The sequence below is a fragment of the Columba livia genome, chromosome 39, assembly GCF_036013475.1.
Source record: "Columba livia isolate bColLiv1 breed racing homer chromosome 39, bColLiv1.pat.W.v2, whole genome shotgun sequence".
NCBI lineage: Eukaryota > Metazoa > Chordata > Aves > Columbiformes > Columbidae > Columba > Columba livia.
Genome location: NC_088640.1, coordinates 9,914 through 28,299, shown reverse-complemented (window position 1 = coordinate 28,299; position 18,386 = coordinate 9,914). Strand labels below are relative to the sequence as shown.

Here is an 18,386-nt window from a genome sequence, read left to right as displayed (position 1 = left end):
TGGTTAATGATGAAATTAAATTGAAATTAAATCACATTAAAAAATTCAAGCCGGTTAATAACGACATTAAATCTACATTAAATGATATTAAAAAATTCAAACCGATGAAAAATGAAAGTAAATCACATTAAAAATTCAAACTGATTAAAAATGAAATTAAATGGAAATTAAATCACATTAAATAATTCAAGGTGGTTAAAAACGAAATGAAAAGTCAATTAAGAATAGGAAAGCGGGTTAAAAATTAACGGGGTCATGGGGCCTGAGCTTCTCCCCCCCAGCTCCGCCCCCTCCCCGCAGCTCCTCCCGCTCCCCGCGGCTCCTCCCCCTCCCCGCGGCTCCTCCCCCTCCCACAGCTCCTCCCCCCGCACAGCTCCTCCCCCTCCCGTAGCTCCTCCCCCTCCTCGCAGCTCCTCCCCCTCCTCGCAGCTCCTCCCCCTCCCCGCAGCTCCTCCCCCTCCCCGCAGCTCCTCCCCCTCCCACAGCTCCTCCCCCTCCCGCAGCTCCTCCCCCTCCCACAGCTCCTCCCCCCCACAGCTCCTCCCCCTCCCACAGCTCCTCCCCCTCCCACAGCTCCTCCCCCTCTCACAGCTCCTCCCCCTCCCCGCGGCTCCTCCCCCTCCCCGCGGCTCCTCCCCCTCCCACAGCTCCTCCCCCTCCCACAGCTCCTCCCCCTCCCGCAGCTCCTCCCCCTCCCGCAGCTCCTCCCCCTCCCACAGCTCCTCCCCCCCACAGCTCCTCCCCCTCCCACAGCTCCTCCCCCTTCCCGCGGCTCCTCCCCCTTCCCGCGGCTCCTCCCCCTTCCCGCGGCTCCTCCCCCTTCCCGCGGCTCCTCCCCCTCCCCGCGGCTCCTCCCCCTCCCGCAGCTCCTCCCCCCGCACAGCTCCTCCCCCTCCCACAGCTCCTCCCCCTCCCACAGCTCCTCCCCCTCCCACAGCTCCTCCCCCTCCCCGCGGCTCCTCCCCCTCCCCGCAGTTCCACCCCTTCCCGCAGCTCCTCCCCCTCCCACAGCTCCTCGTCCTCCCAGCAGCTCCTCCCCCTCCCACAGCTCCTCCCCCTCCCACAGCTCCTCCCCCTCCCCTCGGCTCCTCCCCCTACCCGCGGCACCTCCCCCTCCCCGCGGCTCCACCCCTTCCCGCGGCTCCTCCCCCTCCCGCAGCTCCTCCCCCTCCCGCGGCTCCTCCCCCTCCCGCGGCTCCTCCCCCTCCCCGCAGCTCCTCCCCCTCCCACAGCTCCTCCCCCTCCCCGCAGCTCCTCCCCCTCTCCGCAGCTCCTCCCTCTCTCCGCAGCTCCTCCCCCTCCCGCAGCTCCTCCCCCTCGCCCAGCTCCACCCCCTCCCCGCAGCTCCACCCCCTCCCGGCAGCTCCTCCCCCTCCCGCAGTTCCACCCCTTCCCGCAGCTCCAACCCCCCCACAGCTCCTCCCCCTCCCACAGCTCCCCCTCCCCCAGCTCCTCCCCCCGCACAGCTCCTCCCCCTCCCCCAGCTCCTCCCCCTCCCCGCGGCTCCTCCCCCTCCCGCAGCTCCTCCCCCTCCCGCAGCTCCTCCCCCTCCCACAGCTCCTCCCCCTCCCCGCAGCTCCTCCCCCTCCCCGCGGCTCCTCCCGCTTCCATAGCTCCTCCCCCTCTTACAGCTCCTCCCTCTCCCCGCGGCTCCTCCCCTTCCCCGCGGCTCCTCCCCCTCCAGGCGGCTCCTCCCCCTCCCACAGCTCCTCCCCCTCCCCGCGGCTCCTCCCCCTCCCGCAGCTCCTCCCCCTCCCGCAGCTCCTCCCCCTCCCCGCAGCTCCTCCCCTTCCCGCAGCTCCTCCCCCTCCCCGCGGCTCCTCCCCCTTCCATAGCTCCTCCCCCTCTTACAGCTCCTCCCTCTCCCCGCGGCTCCTCCCCTTCCCCGCAGCTCCTCCCCTTCTCCGCAGCTCCTCCCCTTCTCCGCAGCTCCTCCCCCTCCCGTAGCTCCTCCCCCTCCCTACAGCTCCTCCCCCTCCCACAGCTCCTCCCCCAGCTCCTCCCCCTCCCCGCAGCTCCTCCCCTTCCCTACAGCTCCTCCCCCTTCCCGCAGCCCCTCCCTGTCCCGTGGCTCCTCCCCCTCCTCCAGCTCCTCCCCCTCTCTCAGCTCCTCCCCCTCCCCGCGGCTCCTCCCCCTCCCCGCAGCTCCACCCCCTCCCACAGCTCCTCCCCCTCTCACAGCTCCTCCCCCTCCCCGCGGCTCCTCCTCCTCCCGGCAGCTGCTCCCCCTCCCGGCAGCTCCTCCCCCTCCCACAGCTCCTCCCCCTCTCACAGCTCCTCCTCCTCCTCCTCCTCCTCCCGGGTGGTGCCGGAACCCCCGCGACGGCTCCGGGTGAGTTTTGGCTTCGCCGAGGTGGGTTGTCGGGCAGACGGGGCAGGGGATGAAGCCCCAGTTCACCCGTGGGGTGGTGTGGGGGGATGTGGGTGTCACTGGAGGATGGGTTTGGGGGTCAATTGGGGAGGGGGAGGAGCAGCTTCGGCTCCACCCTGGGCCCTCCTGGCTTCAACCAGACTGGGGGCTCCACCATGGGCTGGAGACCTTGGGGTCCAACCTGCTCCACCATGGGCTGGAGACCTTCATGTCCAACCTGCTCCACCATGGGCTGGAGACCTTGGGGTCCAACCTGCTCCACCATGGGCTGGAGACCTTCATGTCCAACCTGCTCCACCATGGGCTGGAGAACTTGGGGTCCAACCTGCTCCACCATGGGCTGGAGACCTTGGGGTCCAAGCTGCTCCACCATGGGCTGGAGACCTTGGGGTCCAAGCTGCTCCACCATGGGCTGGAGACCTTGGGGTCCAACCTGCTCCACCATGGGCTGGAGACCTTGGGGTCCAACCTGCTCCACCATGGGCTGGAGACCTTCATGTCCAACCTGCTCCACCATGGGCTGGAGACCTTGGGGTCCAACCTGCTCCACCATGGGTTGGAGACCTTGGGGTCCAACCTGCTCCACCATGGGCTGGAGACCTTCATGTCCAACCTGCTCCACCATGGGCTGGAGAACTTGGGGTCCAACCTGCTCCACCATGGGCTGGAGACCTTGGGGTCCAACCTGCTCCACCATGGGCTGGAGACCTTGGGGTCCAACCTGCTCCACCATGGGCTGGAGACCTTGGGGTCCAACCTGCTCCACCATGGGCTGGAGACCTTGGGGTCCAACCTACTCCACCATGGGCTGGAGACCTTGGGGTCCAACCTGCTCCACCATGGGCTGGAGACCTTGGGGTCCAACCTGCTCCACCATGGGCTGGAGACCTTGGGGTCCAACCTGCCCCACCATGGGCTGGAGACCTTGGGGGTCCAACCTGCTCCACCATGGGCTGGAGACCTTTGGGATCGTCCCCCACTTTGTCCCCCAAACCCTACGAAGCGTTGCTTGAGATGTCCTTCTTATCGTCCGTGCTGGAGCTGCAGCAGCTCCCCCAGTGGGGTGGTGGGTCCCCATAGGACGTCACCGCAGCAGCTTCAAGAGCCGTCTCATTTGACCAAAACCGCCCGTTCTTTCCCCGCAGGCACCACCCGGAGCTTCTCCCGGCGGAAGCGAGCGGAGGAGCCGCCGTCCTACCTGCGCTGGGTGCCGTTCGAGGGCACCGTGCCCCCCGATGCCGTCTCCAGCTGGAACGGCTACGCCGGGAGGTTGGAGTTCGTCTGCTCGACGGCGGCGAGGGGCTGCAACACCGGCGCCCACGTCCCGGCGCGGGGCCCCTTCTGCTTCTACCCCTACGGGAACTGGGAGTGGAGAACCGGCGACTTCAAGGTGTTGGTCAACGTAGGCGGCTTTGAGGCGCTGGGCTGGGTGGACGACTCCTTCGGCAACGTGCCCAAGAACGCCGTGGAGGGTTGTCCGTCCGTCGACGTCTTCGTCGGGAGGAACCGCTACGGGCTGGGCAAGGTCTCCAAAAGGCAGAGGGCCGCCTTCATGATGGTGGATGGTGAGGAGGTGTGGTACAAGTGGTACCAGGTCTTGGTGGTGAAGAAAGGGCCGGCAAACGTCACCGTTGAGGACGTCAGCTACAACGTGAGCGGCGCGGTGGAGCGCGGGGAGGACGTCACCCTGACCACGACCACGGTGAGGAACGAAGGCTGCCGAGGGGCGCGTCGAAACGTCACCTTGGAGGAGGCCACCGAGACAGAGCACGACTGGCAGCTGGACCAGAGCGCCTTCGCCGCCGTCCGCGGCGTGCTGCGAGCCGCGCTCCTGACCTTCAACGGGACGGGCTGGGAGGCCACCAACGTCACCGACGTCCCCTGGGTGGGCGGAGCCAGCGCCGGGCAGTATGTTGTCCACACGCACGTGGTGGAGGAGGAGCTGCGGCCCCGCACGGCGTGCGCGGTGGCCCTGGAGGGCCGGCGCTCCGACGTCCGCGTCCCCTTCGCCGCGCGGCTCACCCGCGATTTCGGCGACGGGCAACCCCACCGCGTGGCCGTGACGGGGTGGGCGCGCAGCCGCACGGTGCTGGGAGTCCAGCCCCGTGTCAAGGAGTGTTGGCCCATCGCCGACGTCCCGCCGTGCGCGGCGTAGGGGCGGCAAGGCCCTTCCGCGTAGCTGCTCCCTTCCTTTTTTGGTTTGGTTTGGGTTGGGTTGGCTTTGGGTCAGGTTGGGTTGGATTGGGTTGAGTTGGGTTGTGTTGAGTTGGGTTGGGTTGAGTTGGGTTGGGTTGCATTGGGTTGTGTTGAGTTGGGTTGTGTTGAGTTGGGTTGGGTTGCATTGGGTTGGGTTGGTTTGGGTTGCGTTGGGTTGATGTGGGTTGGGTTGGGTTAGGTTGGGTTGGGTTGGGTTGCATTGGGTTGTGTTGAGTTGGGTTGTGTTGAGTTGGGTTGTGTTGAGTTGGGTTGTGTTGAGTTGGGTGGTTGTGTTGAGTTGGGTTGGGTTGCATTGGGTTGGGTTGGTTTGGGTTGCGTTGGGTTGTGTTGAGTTGGGTTGCGTTGCATTGGGTTGGGTTGCATTGGGTTGTGTTGAGTTGGGTTGTGTTGAGTTGGGTTGCGTTGCATTGGGTTGGGTTGCATTGGGTTGTGTTGAGTTGGGTTGGGTTGCATTGGGTTGGGTTGGTTTGGGTTGCGTTGGGTTGATGTGGGTTGGGTTGAGTTGGGTTGGGTTGGGTTATGTTGGGTTGGGTTGGTTTGGGTTGCATTGGGTTGTGTTGAGTTGGGTTGTGTTGAGTTGGGTTGTGTTGAGTTGGGTTGGGTTGCATTGGGTTGGGTTGGTTTGGGTTGCGTTGGATTGTGTTGAGTTGGGTTGGGTTGCATTGGGTTGAGTTGGGTTGATGTGGGTTGGGTTGGTTTGGGTTGAGTTGGGTTGGATTGCGTTGGGTTGTGTTGATTGGGTTGGGTTGCATTGTGTTGAGTTGGGTTGGGTTGGGATGAGTTGCGCTGGGTTGGGTTGAGTTGGGTTGGGTTGGGATGAGTTGAGCTGGGTTGTGTTGAGTTGAGTTGGTTTGGGTTGCGTTGCGTTGTGTTGAGTTGGGTTGGGTTGGGTTGGGATGAGTTGCATTGGGTTGAGTTGGGTTGGGTTGGGATGAGTTGAGCTGGGTTGTGTTGAGTTGAGTTGGGTTGGGTTGCGTTGGGTTGGGTTGAGTTGGGTTGGGTTGAGTTGGGTTGTGTTGAGTTGGGTTGTGTTGAGTTGGGTTGGTTTGGGTTGCGTTGGGTTGTGTTGAGTTGGGTTGGGTCAGGTCGGGTTGCGTTGGGTTGGGTTGAGTTGGGTTGTGTTGAGTTGGGTTGGTTTGGGTTGCGTTGGGTTGTGTTGAGTTGGGTTGGGTTGAGTTGGGTTGAGTTGAGTTGAGTTGGTTTTGGTTGGTTTGCTTTGCTTTGCTTTGTTTTCCCCCCCAAATAAGTGTCATCTCACCCCAAAACTGTGACACAACAAACGCGAATGCAGAAAAACCCGTTTCCCTTTTCCCTTCCATATGTTTAGTTTTAGGCCGCCATACGGTCCGTCCTTCCCTATAGACATTTGAAGAATGTAAAGGCCGCTGTACGGTCTGTCCTTCCCTATAGACCCTTCCCTATAGACCTATTTCCTCTATGCTCATGTTTAATCCCCCAAGCCCTTCTCTGTGCAGCTGCTCTTAACCCCTTCATCCCCAGCCTAACTGGGTGCAGTCCCAGTGCCTCCCAGTACATCCCAGTGCTGCCCAGTGCATCCCAGTCCATCCCAGTATATCCCACTGCCTCCCAGTACACGCCACTGCCTCCCAGCGCTGCCCAGTGCATTCCAGTCCATCCCAGCAAATCCCAGTGCATCCCAGTTATATTCCACTTGATCCCAGTACATCCCACTGCCTCCCAGTACATCCCACTGCCTCCCAGTGCTGCCCAGCACATCCCAGTACATCCCACGGGCTCCCAGTCCCTCCCAGTCCACCCCAGTCCATCCCAGTCCCCCTTGTCCCTCCCAGTGCCCCCAGTCTCTCCTAGTCCCTCCCAGTCCCCCCCAGTCCATCCCAGTATATCCCAGTCCCCCCCAGTCCCCCCCAGTCCCTCCCAGTCCATCACAGTCCATCCCAGTCCCCCCTAGTCCCTCCCAGTCCCTCCCAGTCCCTCCCAGTCCCTCCCAGTCCCCCCTGTCCCCCCAGTCCATCCCAGTCCCTCCCAGTCCATCCCAGTCCCTCCCAGTCCATCCCAGTCCATCCCAGTCCCTCCCAGTCCATCCCAGTCCCCCCAGTCCCTCCCAGTCCCTCCCAGTCCCTCCCAGTCCCTCCAGTCCCTCCCAGTCCCTCCCAGTCCCTCCCAGTCCCCCCAGTCCATCCCAGTCCCTCCCAGTCCATCCCAGTCCCCCCAGTCCCCCCCCAGTCAATCCCAGTCCATCCCAGTCCCTCCCAGTCCCCCCCAGTCCATCCCAGTCCCCCCAGTCCCTCCCAGTCCCTCCCAGTCCCCCCAGTCCATCCCAGTCCCTCCCAGTCCCCCCAGTCCATCCCAGTCCGCCCAGTCCCCCCCCAGTCAATCCCAGTCCATCCCAGTCCCTCCCAGTCCCCCCAGTCCATCCCAGTCCCTCCCAGTCCATCCCAGTCCATCCCAGTCCCTCCCAGTCCCCCCAGTCCCTCCCAGTCCCCCCAGTCCATCCCAGTCCCTCCCAGTCCATCCCAGTCCCTCCCAGTCCCCCCAGTCCCCCCAGTCCCTCCCAGTCCATCCCAGTCCATCCCAGTCCCTCCCAGTCCCTCCCAGTCCATCCCATTGACCCCCCAGCTTCGCAGGGCTCCACAAGAACACCCAGACCAGCAGGACAAGGGGGTAAATCCGCTGTTACAGCACAAAGGGCGAGAAACCGGGGGGGCCCAGCGGCGAGGGGCTCCCCAAGCCCCCCCACTTTGGGCTTGAGCTGTGGGGGCAGCGCCCGGTGAGGTAGGTCGGTCTCTAATTGTAAGGCCCGGTGCACGGGGGGGACAACGGGGGGGACAACGGGGGGGACAACGGGGGGGACAACGGGGGGGACAACGGGACGGGACGGCGGGCGCTGCCGTGAATAAATACCCAAAAAGGGGGACAACAGGGCCATTGGAGGGGAAGACGGGGCGTCCCGGTGGGGGGTTTGGGGTGCACCCCATCCATGTCACATCTCCGGGACCACAGAGCCAAGTCCTGGAGCCACCCGGAGGACACCAATGAGCAGCCCATGGTCACCCCATCATGTCACATCTCCAGGACCACAGACCCAAGTCCTGGAGCCACCAGGCTCTTTAGGGACATCAACCAGCCGTTCATGGTCACCCCCATCCATGTCACATCTCTGGGACCATGAGCTCCATCCTGGAGCCACCGGGCTCTTCAAGGACATCAGCCAGCAGCCCATGGTCACCCCATCCATGTCACATCTCCAGGACCACGAGCTGCATCCTGGAGCCACCAGGCTCATTGGGACATTTATCACCATCTTGTCTTCACCCCCATCCATGTCCCATCTCCAGGACCATGGACCCAAGTCCTGGAGCCACCAGGAGGACATCAATGAGCAGCCCATGGTCACCCCATCCATGTCACATCTCCAGGACCACGAGCTGCATCCTGGAGCCACCGGGCTCTTTAGGAACATCAACCAGCCGTTCATGGTCACCCCCATCCGTGTCACATCTCCAGGACCACGGACCCAAGTCCTGGAGCCACCAGGAGGACATCAATGAGCAGCTCATGGTCACCCCATCCATGTCACATCTCCAGGACCACGAGCTGCATCCTGGAGCCACCAGGCTCTTTAGGGACATCAACCAGCCGTTCATGGTCACCCCCATCCATGTCACATCTCCAGGACCATGAGCTCCATCCTGGAGCCACCGGGCTCTTCAAGGACATCAGCCAGCAGCCCATGGTCACCCCATCCATGTCACATCTCCAGGACCACGAGCTGCATCCTGGAGCCACCGGGCTCATTGGGACATTTATCACCATCTTGTCTTCACCCCCATCCATGTCCCATCTCCAGGACCATGGACCCAAGTCCTGGAGCCACCAGGAGGACACCAATGAGCAGCACATGGTCACCCCATCCATGTCACATCTCTGGGACCATGAGCTCCATCCTGGAGCCACCAGGCTCTTTAGGGACATCAACCAGCCGTTCATGGTCACCCCATCCATGTCACATCTCCAGGACCACGGACCCAAGTCCTGGAGCCACCAGCAGGACATCAATGAGCAGCTCATGGTCACCCCCATCGTGTCACATCTCTGGGACCATGAGCTCCATCCTGGAGCCACCGGGCTCTTTAGGAACATCAACCAGCAGCCCATGGTCACCCCATCCATGTCACATCTCTGGGACCACAGACCCAAGTCCTGGAGCCACCAGCAGGACATCAATGAGCAGCCCATGGTCACCCCATCCATGTCCCATCTCCAGGACCACGAGCTCCATCCTGGAGCCACCGGGCTCTTTAGGAACATCAACCAGCCGTTCATGGTCACCCCCATCCGTGTCACATCTCCAGGACCATGGACCCAAGTCCTGGAGCCACCAGCAGGACATCAATGAGCAGCTCATGGTCATCCCATCCATGTCACATCTCCAGGACCATGAGCTGCATCCTGGAGCCACCGGGCTCTTTAGGGACATCATCCAGTAGCCCATGGTCACCCCATCTGTGTCACATCTCTGGGACCACAGACCCAAGTCCTGGAGCCACCAGGAGGACACCAATGAGCAGCCCATGGTCACCCCATCCATGTCACATCTCCAGGACCACAGAGCCAAGTCCTGGAGCCACCGGGCTCTTTAGGGGCATCAACCAGCCATTCATGGTCACCCCATCCATGTCACATCTCTGGGACCACAGACCCAAGTCCTGGAGCCACCAGGAGGACATCAATGAGCAGCCCATGGTCACCCCATCATGTCCCATCTCCAGGACCACAGACCCAAGTCCTGGAGCCACCGGGCTCCTCCAACATCATCTCACCACCCCTCCACCCCCACTCATCTCCCCAGGGCTGCCAGGTCTACCTCACCCAACCCAACGCAACCTCCCCATCCCACCCCGTCCCACCCTCCTCATCCTCCCCATCCCCATCACTTGTCCCTGGCGGCCGCCCGGGCGTGGATGCGCGTGTGCCGGGCCAGCGAGGACTTGTTGCTGAAGCCCTTCCCGCAGTGGGCGCAGGGAAAGGGCCGCTCGCCCGTGTGCGAGCGCTCGTGCACCGTCAGGTCCGCCAGGTACTTGAAGCTCTTGGCGCAGGCGCCGCAGGGGTAGGGCCGCTCCTCGGTGTGGCTGCGCCGGTGCATGGTGAGGTTGGACTGCTGGCTGAAGCGCTTGCCGCAGGCGCCGCAGGGGTACGGCCGCTCGCCCGTGTGGCTGCGCTGGTGCTTGTTGAGGTCCGAGGGGTTGGTGAAGGTCTTGGCGCAGGAGGCGCAGGCGTAGGGGCGCTCGCCCGTGTGGAGGCGCTGGTGGGTGGTGAGGGTGGAGAGGTGGCCGAAGCTCTTGCCGCAGGCGCCGCAGGCGTAGGGCTTCACCCCCGTGTGCGTGCGCTGGTGGGTCTTGAGGTGCGTCAGCCGCGCGAAGCTCTTGCCGCACTCGCCGCAGGGGTACGGACGCTCCTTCCCGTGCGCCGACGGCTCCCGCTGCACGGGACCGCGGAACCACGTCAAGGATTAGACCCCGAAAGCTCCAACCCCCCATGGAGCGGGAACACCCAGGGGCGGTGACACAGGAACCAGGGTTGAATGGCACAGAGAAGGAGACTCCACAACCCCCATGGGCAGCCTGTTCAGGCTCTGGCACCCTCACCGGGAACAAGTTGTACCCATTGCCCCTTGTCCTACCACCGGTGTTACCAACGGCTCCATCCTCCCAACACTCCCCCTTTCCATATTGATCACCCTTAATTAATCAATCAGCCCTCAGTCTCTTCTCCAAGCTTCCAGGTGTGGCCTCACCAGGGCAGAGCAGAGGGGCAGGAGAACCTCTCTGACCCACTGACCACCCCCTTCTAACCCACCCCAGGTCCCATTGGCCTTCCAGTGGTCTCCCATCCAAGCACTGACCGGGCCCGACCCTGCTTAGCTTCCCAGATCAGACGAGATGGGGCGTTCTCAGGGTGCTATGGCTGTGGATATATATATATATATGGTCTCCCATCCAAGCACTGAGCAGGTCCGACCCTGCTTAGCTTCCCAGATCAGGTGTTCTCAGGGTGCTATGGCTGTGTATATATACATATATATAGAGATATATATATATGGTCTCCCATCCAAGCACTGACCGGGCCCGACCCTGCTTAGCTTCCCAGATCAGGCGTTCTCAGGGTGCTATGGCTGGGTATCTATATGGTCTCCCATCCAAGCACTGACCGGGCCCGACCCTGCTTAGCTTCCCAGATCAGACAGGATGGGGCGTTCTCAGGTTGCTATGGCTGGGTATATATACATATATATATATATAAAGATATATATATATGGTTGTTATCCCTTTCCTCACACAGGAGATGCTCCGCTCCATCACCTTTGTCACCCTGCGCTGGACCCTCCCAACAGTTCCCTGTCCCGGAGCTGATGGCCCCGAACCGGACACAACACGTGGCCTCACCCAGGGCTTCCCGGGGCCCTCGGCTGCTCCGGCCGGACCCCGGGCGATGTGCTGTGGGCAGGTGGTGCGACCCCGCGGGATCTGGCGCCGATGCGGGGGGGTCCTGGCCGCCGGGGCACCGCGGAGGGCGCTGGGTGGGTGGGGGGGGGTCTCGGCGATGCGCAACGGGCGCCCCCACGTCTCTGCTCGCCACGGTGGGACCTGCTCGGGGGAGAGAAGACGCTTCGGTTGTTGGTTCTCAATGGAGGAGACGCCGCCACCATCGGGCTCCTCCGGCAACGGCGGAGACGGAGCAGCTCCCGGCACCGAGCGAAACCCCAAATCCAGCCCGGGGGGGGCGGCCCGGGGACAGTGTCACGAGGATCTCGTCCCTTGTCCTTATAACTGACATTAGGAGAGGACCTTGCGAGCCGTCCCTGCAAACCGGGGCCAAGTGACAGCCTGAATCCAGCTCCACTGGCTGCAGAGTCCAGTCCGGGACTTGGGGTGCCTGCCCTGCAGCTGCTGGCACTTTCAGGATCGGGTTTGTATCTTTTGTATTATTTTCTCTATTTTATTATTAGTAAATCAGTGTTAATTTTCCCAACTCTCTGTCCTCCTTTCCCTCCCGATTGCCCGGATTTAGTGGGGAAGGGGCTGAAGGGGGAAGCTGGGGTTAATAACACGTCAGCCACCGTTTTATTGTCACCCCGCAATCAAAACCTCGACTAATAATTGGCTGGTCCAAGGGCTGCGGGAGGACTCGGAGAGGAGCCCACCACGCTCCAACCATCCATAACTCCTTAAAGCAGCTTTTCCAGCATCCCTGCGAAGGAGAAGCTGATGCTGGAGGAAGAGAACGAGATCTTGGGGCTGATGGTTTCCAGAGGGAGAACCAGAGCTCATCATCTTCACTCCACGACCTTCATCTTCCTCCAATTTCTCTGCAACTCAAGAGGTGGCGCATTCCAGCTTCCCACGCTGGTGTGGACATCTCAGACATCTCTGGAGCAACCTCATGGTTGGACTCGATGACCCTGAGGGTCCCTTCCAACCAAAATGATGCTGTGATTCTCCTCTCGCTTCACTTTGGAGCAACCTCATGGTTGGACCCGATGATCTCGAGGGTCCCTTCCAACCAAAATGATGCTGTGATTCTCTTCTTGCTTCACTTTGGCTTTGGAGCCCGAGGGGACCGTCCTTCTCACGCCACGACGAGGCTCGAGATCACACCTGGTGCCACCGCACCATCCGGCTCCCTCCTGATGCCGCGTCTTCTCAAAACCCCCAGAGTTGCCCCAGCCCCAGAACCTCATTTGTGACCCAGCAACACCACCATCTATGGGGAGGACTAGATGGGGCAGGACACCCCCCACCACCTCCAAGCCCCCCCCAGCTCCTCCCCCCCTTTTTTTGGGGGGGTTTCTTTGCTTTCAGCCTCTCACCTGCTTCTTGCGGGTGCTGCTCCTCTTCCTTGGGGACAAACTTGACCTTGGGCCATGTCACCTCCTCCCGCCGCCCGGCCCCAGCGGGGACATGGGGTGACTCCAACGGGGGGCTCGCGGGCTCCCCAGCCCATTCGGGATCCCCCAGGGCCACGTCCTCCACCTTCACACGCACCGTCACCTGCAGGAAAAGGGTACCCGGGGGTTGGAAAGCACCTCGAAAGATCATCTGTGCCGAGCAGGAACACCCAGGTGAGGTGACACAGGTACCAGGGTTGAATGCGGCAGAGGAGACTCAACAACCCTCCTGGACACGATATTCCAGGTGTGGTGTCACCAGGGCAGAGCAGAGGGGCAGGAGAACCTCTCTGGACCAGCTGGTCTCCCATCCAAGCACTGACCGGGCCCGACCCTGCTTAGCTTCCCAGGTCAGATTAGATGGGGCGTTCTCAGGGTGCTATGGCTGTGTATATATATGGTCTCCCATCCAAGCACTGACCGGGCCCGACCCTGCTTAGCTTCTCAGATCAGGCGTTCTCAGGGTGCTATGGCTGTATATATATTATATATATATGTTCCCCAAGTATATCCTGATAGTATCTAAACTAAACCCTTTATTCATGTTCATCCCACTGTCCCCCCATTCACGTGATACTTCCTATAAAAGTGGGAGATCACGGGGATCTCGCCCCTTTTCCTTATGGCCAAAATTAGGAGAGGACCTCGCGAGCTGTCCGAGTGACAGCCTGAATCCAGCTCCATTGGCTGCAGAGTCCAGTCCGGGACTTGGGGTGCCAGCTTGTGAACTGAGGCCAAGTGACAGCCTGAATCCAGCTCCATTGGCTGCAGAGTCCAGTCCGGGACTTGGGGAGCTTGTGAACTGAGGCCAAGTGACAGCCTGAATCCAGCTCCATTGGCTGCAGAGTCCAGTCCGGGACTTGGGGTGCCTGTCCTGCAGCTGCCGGCACTTTCAGGATCAATTTTGTCTATTTTCTATTATTTTCTCTATTTTATTATTAGCAAAACATTGTTAATTTTCCCACCTCTCTGGGGTGCCAGCTTGTGAACTGAGGCCAAGTGACAGCCTGAATCCAGCTCCATTGGCTGCAGAGTCCAGTCTGGGACTTGGGGTGCCAGCTTGTGAACTGAGGCCAAGTGACGGACTGAATCCAGCTCCATTGGCTGCAGAGTCCAGTCCGGGACTTGGGGTGCCTGCCCTGCAGCTGCCGGCACTTTCAGGATCAATTTTGTCTATTTTCTATTATTTTCTCTATTTTATTATTAGCAAAACATTGTTAATTTTCCCAGCTCTCTGTCCTTTCCCTTCTGATCACCTGGATTTAGTGGGGGGGGGTTAACAGCCATGGTTTTATTGTCACCGCGCAATCCAACCCTCGACGGTTCACAGAGACCCTGGGGGTCCAACGCGCCCTGTGGGACTTTGCGCCCGGTTTTGGGGGACAAAGGGGTGTGACATGGTCCCGCGTCTCACCTGCTGCTCCCAAACGCCGCCGGGGGGGCCCTGTCCCAGCTGGAAGCTCTCGGCCAAGGCCACGGCCTGCGCGCAGGACTCGGGGTGCCGCACCCACACCCAGCTCTGGATGTCCTCGGGCAGGATGCTCAGGAACTGCTCCAGCACCAGCAGCTCCATGATCTGCTCCTTGCTCCTCACCTCGGGCCGCAACCAGCCCCGCGACAGCTCCCGCAGCCGCCGCCACACGTCCCGCGGCCCCGACGCCTCCTGGTAGCGGAACTGACGGAAGCGCAAGCGCCGCAGCTCCGTGCCGGCGCCGCCGGTGGAGCCGCCGGTAGAGCCCGTAGAGCCGGTAGTGATGGTAGAGCCGGTAGAGATGGTAGAGCCGGTAGAGCCGCCGGTGGAGCCGCCGGTAGAGATGGTAGAGCCGGTAGTGATGGTAGAGCCGGTAGAGCCACCGGTGGAGCCGCCGGTAGAGCCCGTAGAGCCGGTAGAGATGGTAGAGCCGGTAGAGATGGTAGAGCCGGTAGAGATGGTAGAGCCGGTAGAGCCGCCGGTAGAGCCTGTAGAGCTGGTAGTGATGGTAGAGACACTGGTAGAGCCCATAGAGCCAGTAGTGATGGTAGAGCCACCGGTAGAGCCCGTAGAGCCAGTAGTGATGGTAGAGCCACCGGTAGAGCCCGTAGAGCCAGTAGTGATGGTAGAGCCATCAGTAGAGCCAGTAGTGATGGTAGAGCCGCCGGTAGTGATGGTAAAGCCGCCTGTAGAGCCACCGGTAGAGCCAGCAGAGCCGCTGGTAGAGCCGCTGGTAGCGATGGTAGAGCCGCCGGTAGAGCCGGTAGTGATAGTAGAGCTGGAAGAGCCACCAGTAGCGATGGTAGAGCCGGTAGCGATGGTAGAGCCGGTACTGATGGTAGAGCCGGTACTGATGGTAGAGCCGGTAGCGATGGTAGAGCCGGTAGCGATGGTAGAGCCGGTAGCGATGGTAGAGCCGCCGTGCGGTGCCGGTGCCGGTTGCCGTGTCCACGGTCCCCGCTCCACCGCCAAGGACACCGGGGCCCCCCCCTCGGGCTCCTCCGGGGATGGGGGGGGATGCTGGGGACCCCCCTCCGGGTGCAGCCGCCAGCGGGGGCGCGTCCTGGGGGTCTCCATGCTGGGGGGGGGGGGGGTGCGGTGTCACTGTGGGTCCCCCCCCCCCAGCTTGCAGAGCCTCCCAGGGCCACATAATGTGCCCCCCCTGAGCCCCCATATTGCAGGGCCCCCCAGGACCATGCAATGTGCCCCCCCCCGAACCCCCATATTGCACAGCCCCCCAGGATCACATAATGTGACCCCCATATTGCAGAGCCCCCCAGGACCATGCAATGTGCCCCCCCACCACCATATAACACCCCCCAGGACCACGCAATGTGCCCCCCCGAACCCCCATATTGCAGAGCCCCCCAGGACCACATAATGTGCGCCCCCCCCCCTCATCTAACACCCCCCCCAGGACCATGCAAAACCCCCCAGGAACATGCAATGCCCCCCCCCATCATGTAAGAGCCCCCAGACCGTGCATAGCCCCTCCCCCACAGCCTTGCAAAGCCCCCCCCGAACCCCAATATTGCAGAGCCCCCCAGGACCACACAATGTGCCCCCCCCATCTAACACCCCCCCAAGACCATGCAACCCCCCCTGGACCCTGCAATGGCCCCCCCAACATATAACCCCCCCAAGGACCATGCAATGTGTCCCCCCCCCAAACACCCACATTGCAGAGCCCCCAGGCCACATAATGTGCGCCCCCCCCCGCCATCTAACCCCCCCCAGGACCATTCAATGTCCCCCCCACTATGCAATCCCCCCCCCCAGGACCCTGCAATGGCCCCCCCATCATATAAACCCCTCAAGGACCATGCAACCCCCCCCGGACCCTGCACAGCGCCCCCCCCACCATGCACCCCGCCCCCCCCGAACCCTGCAATGGCCCCCCCACCACGTAACCCCCCCAAGGACATTGCAGTGTTCCCCCCACCATATAACCCCCCAAGGACCATGCAACCCCCCCTAGGACCCTGCAATGTCCCCCCCCCCATATAACCCCCCCCCCCCCCCAAGAACCATGCACCCCCCCCCACATAACCCCCCGAGCCGTTCCAAGGCCCCCCCACCGAACACCCCCCACAGCCCTTCCAAGGCCGCCCCCCAGCACACAAACCCCCCCCAAGCCGTTCCAAGCCGCGCCCCCCCCGCACACAAACCCCCCCAGCCGTTCCAAACCCCCCCCCCCGCACACCCCCCCAGGCCGTTCCAAACCCCCCCCCCCGCACACCCCCCCAAGCCGTTCCAAGGCCCCCCCCGCACACCCCCCCTCGCCCCGCACACCCCCCCCCCCCCAAGCCGTTCCAAGGCCCCCCCACCACCCGCACACAAACCCCCCGTCGGCCGTTCCAAGGCCCCCCCCCCGCACACAAACCCCCCGTCGGCCGTTCCAAGGGCCCCCCCCAAACCCCCTCAGCCATTCCAAGCCCCCCCCCGCACACAACCCCCCCTCAGCCATTCCAAGCCCCCCCCAAAACCTCCCTCGGCCGTTCCAAGGCCCCCCCCCAAAGTCCCCTCAGCCGTTCCAAGGCACCCCCCCGCACACCAACCCCCCTCAGCCGTTCCAAGCCCCCCCCCCCCGCACACAAACCCCCCCTCGGCCGTTCCAAGGCCCCCCCCCAAACCCCCCTCAGCCATTCCAAGCCCCCCCCCGCACACAAACCCCCCGTCGGCCGTTCCAAAGCCCCCCCCAAACCCCCCTCAGCCATTCCAAGCCCCCCCCCCCGCACACCAACCCCCCCTCAGCCATTCCAAGCCGCCCCCCCCCGCACACCAACCCCCCCTCAGCCATTCCAAGCCGCCCCCCCCGCACACCAACCCCCCCTCGGCCGTTCCAAGGCCCCCCCAAACCCCCCTCAGCCATTCCAAGCCCCCCCCCCCGCACACAAACCCCCCGTCGGCCGTTCCAAGGCCCCCCCCCAAACCCCCCTCAGCCATTCCAAGCCGCCCCCCCCCGCACACAAACCCCCCTCAGCCATTCCAAGCCGCCCCCCCCGCACACCAACCCCCCCTCGGCCGTTCCAAGGCCCCCCCAAACCCCCCTCAGCCATTCCAAGCCCCCCCCCCCGCACACAACCTCCCCTCAGCCATTCCAAGCCCCCCCCCCCGCACACAACCCCCCCTCGGCCGTTCCAAGGCCCCCCCCCCCGCACACAACCCCCCCTCAGCCATTCCAAGCCCCCCCCCAAACCCCCCTCAGCCATTCCAAGCCGCCCCCCCCCCGCACACAAACCCCCCGTCGGCCGTTCCAAGGCCCCCCCCCAAACCCCCCTCAGCCATTCCAAGTCGCCCCCCCCCCGCACACAACCCCCCCCTCAGCCATTCCAAGCCCCCCCCCCGCACACCAACCCCCCCTCGGCCATTCCAAGGCCCCCCCAAACCCCCCTCAGCCATTCCAAGCCCCCCCCCCCCGCACACAACCCCCCCTCGGCCGTTCCAAGCCCCCCCCCCCGCACACAAACCCCCCTGGCCGTTCCAAGCCCCCCCCCCGCACACAACCCCCCCTCGGCCGTTCCAAGGCCCCCCCCCGCACACAAACCCCCCTCAGCCATTCCAAGCCGCCCCCCCCCCGCACACCAACCCCCCTCAGCCATTCCAAGCCGCCCCCTCCCCGCACACAACCCGCCCTCGGCCGTTCCAAGGCCCCCCCCCAAACCCCCCTCAGCCATTCCAAGCCCCCCCCCAAACGCCCCTCAGCCATTCCAAGCCGCTCCCCCCCCGCACACAACCCCCCCTCGGCCGTTCCAAGCCCCCCCCCGCACACAACCCCCCCTCGGCCGTTCCAAGCCCCCCCCCCGCACACACCCCCCGGACCTGGTCCCGGTGCCGCAGCCCCTGCGCTCCCCGTTCGCCGACACAAAGGGCCGGAGCGGCCGGGCCCGGCCCCAGCGCCCCCCCGGGGGGGTGGGGATGGGGGGGGGTGTGGTGTGTGCCCCCCCCCACCGTGGTGACCGTGACGATTAACCCTGCGCAGCCCGGAGCCGCGAGGAGAGGGTTAAAGCACCCCCGGGGGGGTATGAGGGGCTGGGGGGGACACACACACTGTGAACGGTGATTTGCACCCCAAACTGTGCACCCCATTGCACCCCCGTGCACCCCAAACTCTGCACCCCATTACACCCCTAAAATGTGCACCACCCCCACTGCACCCCCCGTGCACCCCACTGCATCCCCCACCCTGTGCACCCCAAACTGTGCACCCCATTGCACCCCCAAACTGTGCACCCCAAACTGTGCACCCCAAACTGTGCACCCCAAACTGTGCATCCCAAACTGTGCACCTCATTGCACCCCTAAACTGTGCACCCCACTGCACCCCCCCCACCCTGTGCACCCCAAACTGTGCACCCCATTGCATCCCTAAACTGAGCACCCAAAACTGTGCACCCCAC

The 18,386-nt window shown here is 63.2% G+C and overlaps 3 protein-coding genes across 3 annotated transcripts in view; 2 read left to right on the top strand and 1 right to left on the bottom strand.

The window, feature by feature from the left end:
- Positions 1-5,897, top strand: part of LOC102089228 (natterin-4) — a 6,770-nt gene extending 873 nt beyond the window's left edge. Inside the window, exons 3-4 of the mRNA XM_065044427.1 lie at positions 2,182-2,332; positions 3,517-5,897. Of these exons, the coding sequence (XP_064900499.1) occupies positions 2,182-2,332; positions 3,517-4,526 (1,161 nt within the window). The 3' untranslated portion in view covers positions 4,527-5,897. The remainder of the gene's footprint in view (positions 1-2,181; positions 2,333-3,516) is intronic.
- LOC135576986 (uncharacterized) lies at positions 5,108-9,390 on the top strand. The gene is made up of 3 exons (XM_065044425.1): positions 5,108-5,119; positions 6,271-7,342; positions 7,571-9,390. The coding sequence occupies exons 1-2, from the start codon at positions 5,108-5,110 to the stop codon at positions 7,339-7,341; spliced, it is 1,083 nt and encodes a 360-aa protein (XP_064900497.1). The 3' UTR covers position 7,342; positions 7,571-9,390.
- On the bottom strand, positions 7,225-17,957 carry LOC102089417 (zinc finger and SCAN domain-containing protein 22). Its single transcript, XM_065044424.1, has 5 exons — positions 17,809-17,957; positions 13,930-15,064; positions 12,438-12,618; positions 11,014-11,309; positions 7,225-10,049 (listed from the first exon to the last, which is right to left on the bottom strand). Exons 2-5 carry the CDS (start codon positions 15,061-15,063, stop codon positions 9,501-9,503), a joined length of 2,160 nt encoding a protein of 719 aa, XP_064900496.1. The 5' UTR covers position 15,064; positions 17,809-17,957; the 3' UTR covers positions 7,225-9,500.
- Between the last annotated feature and the right edge of the window lie 429 nt (positions 17,958-18,386).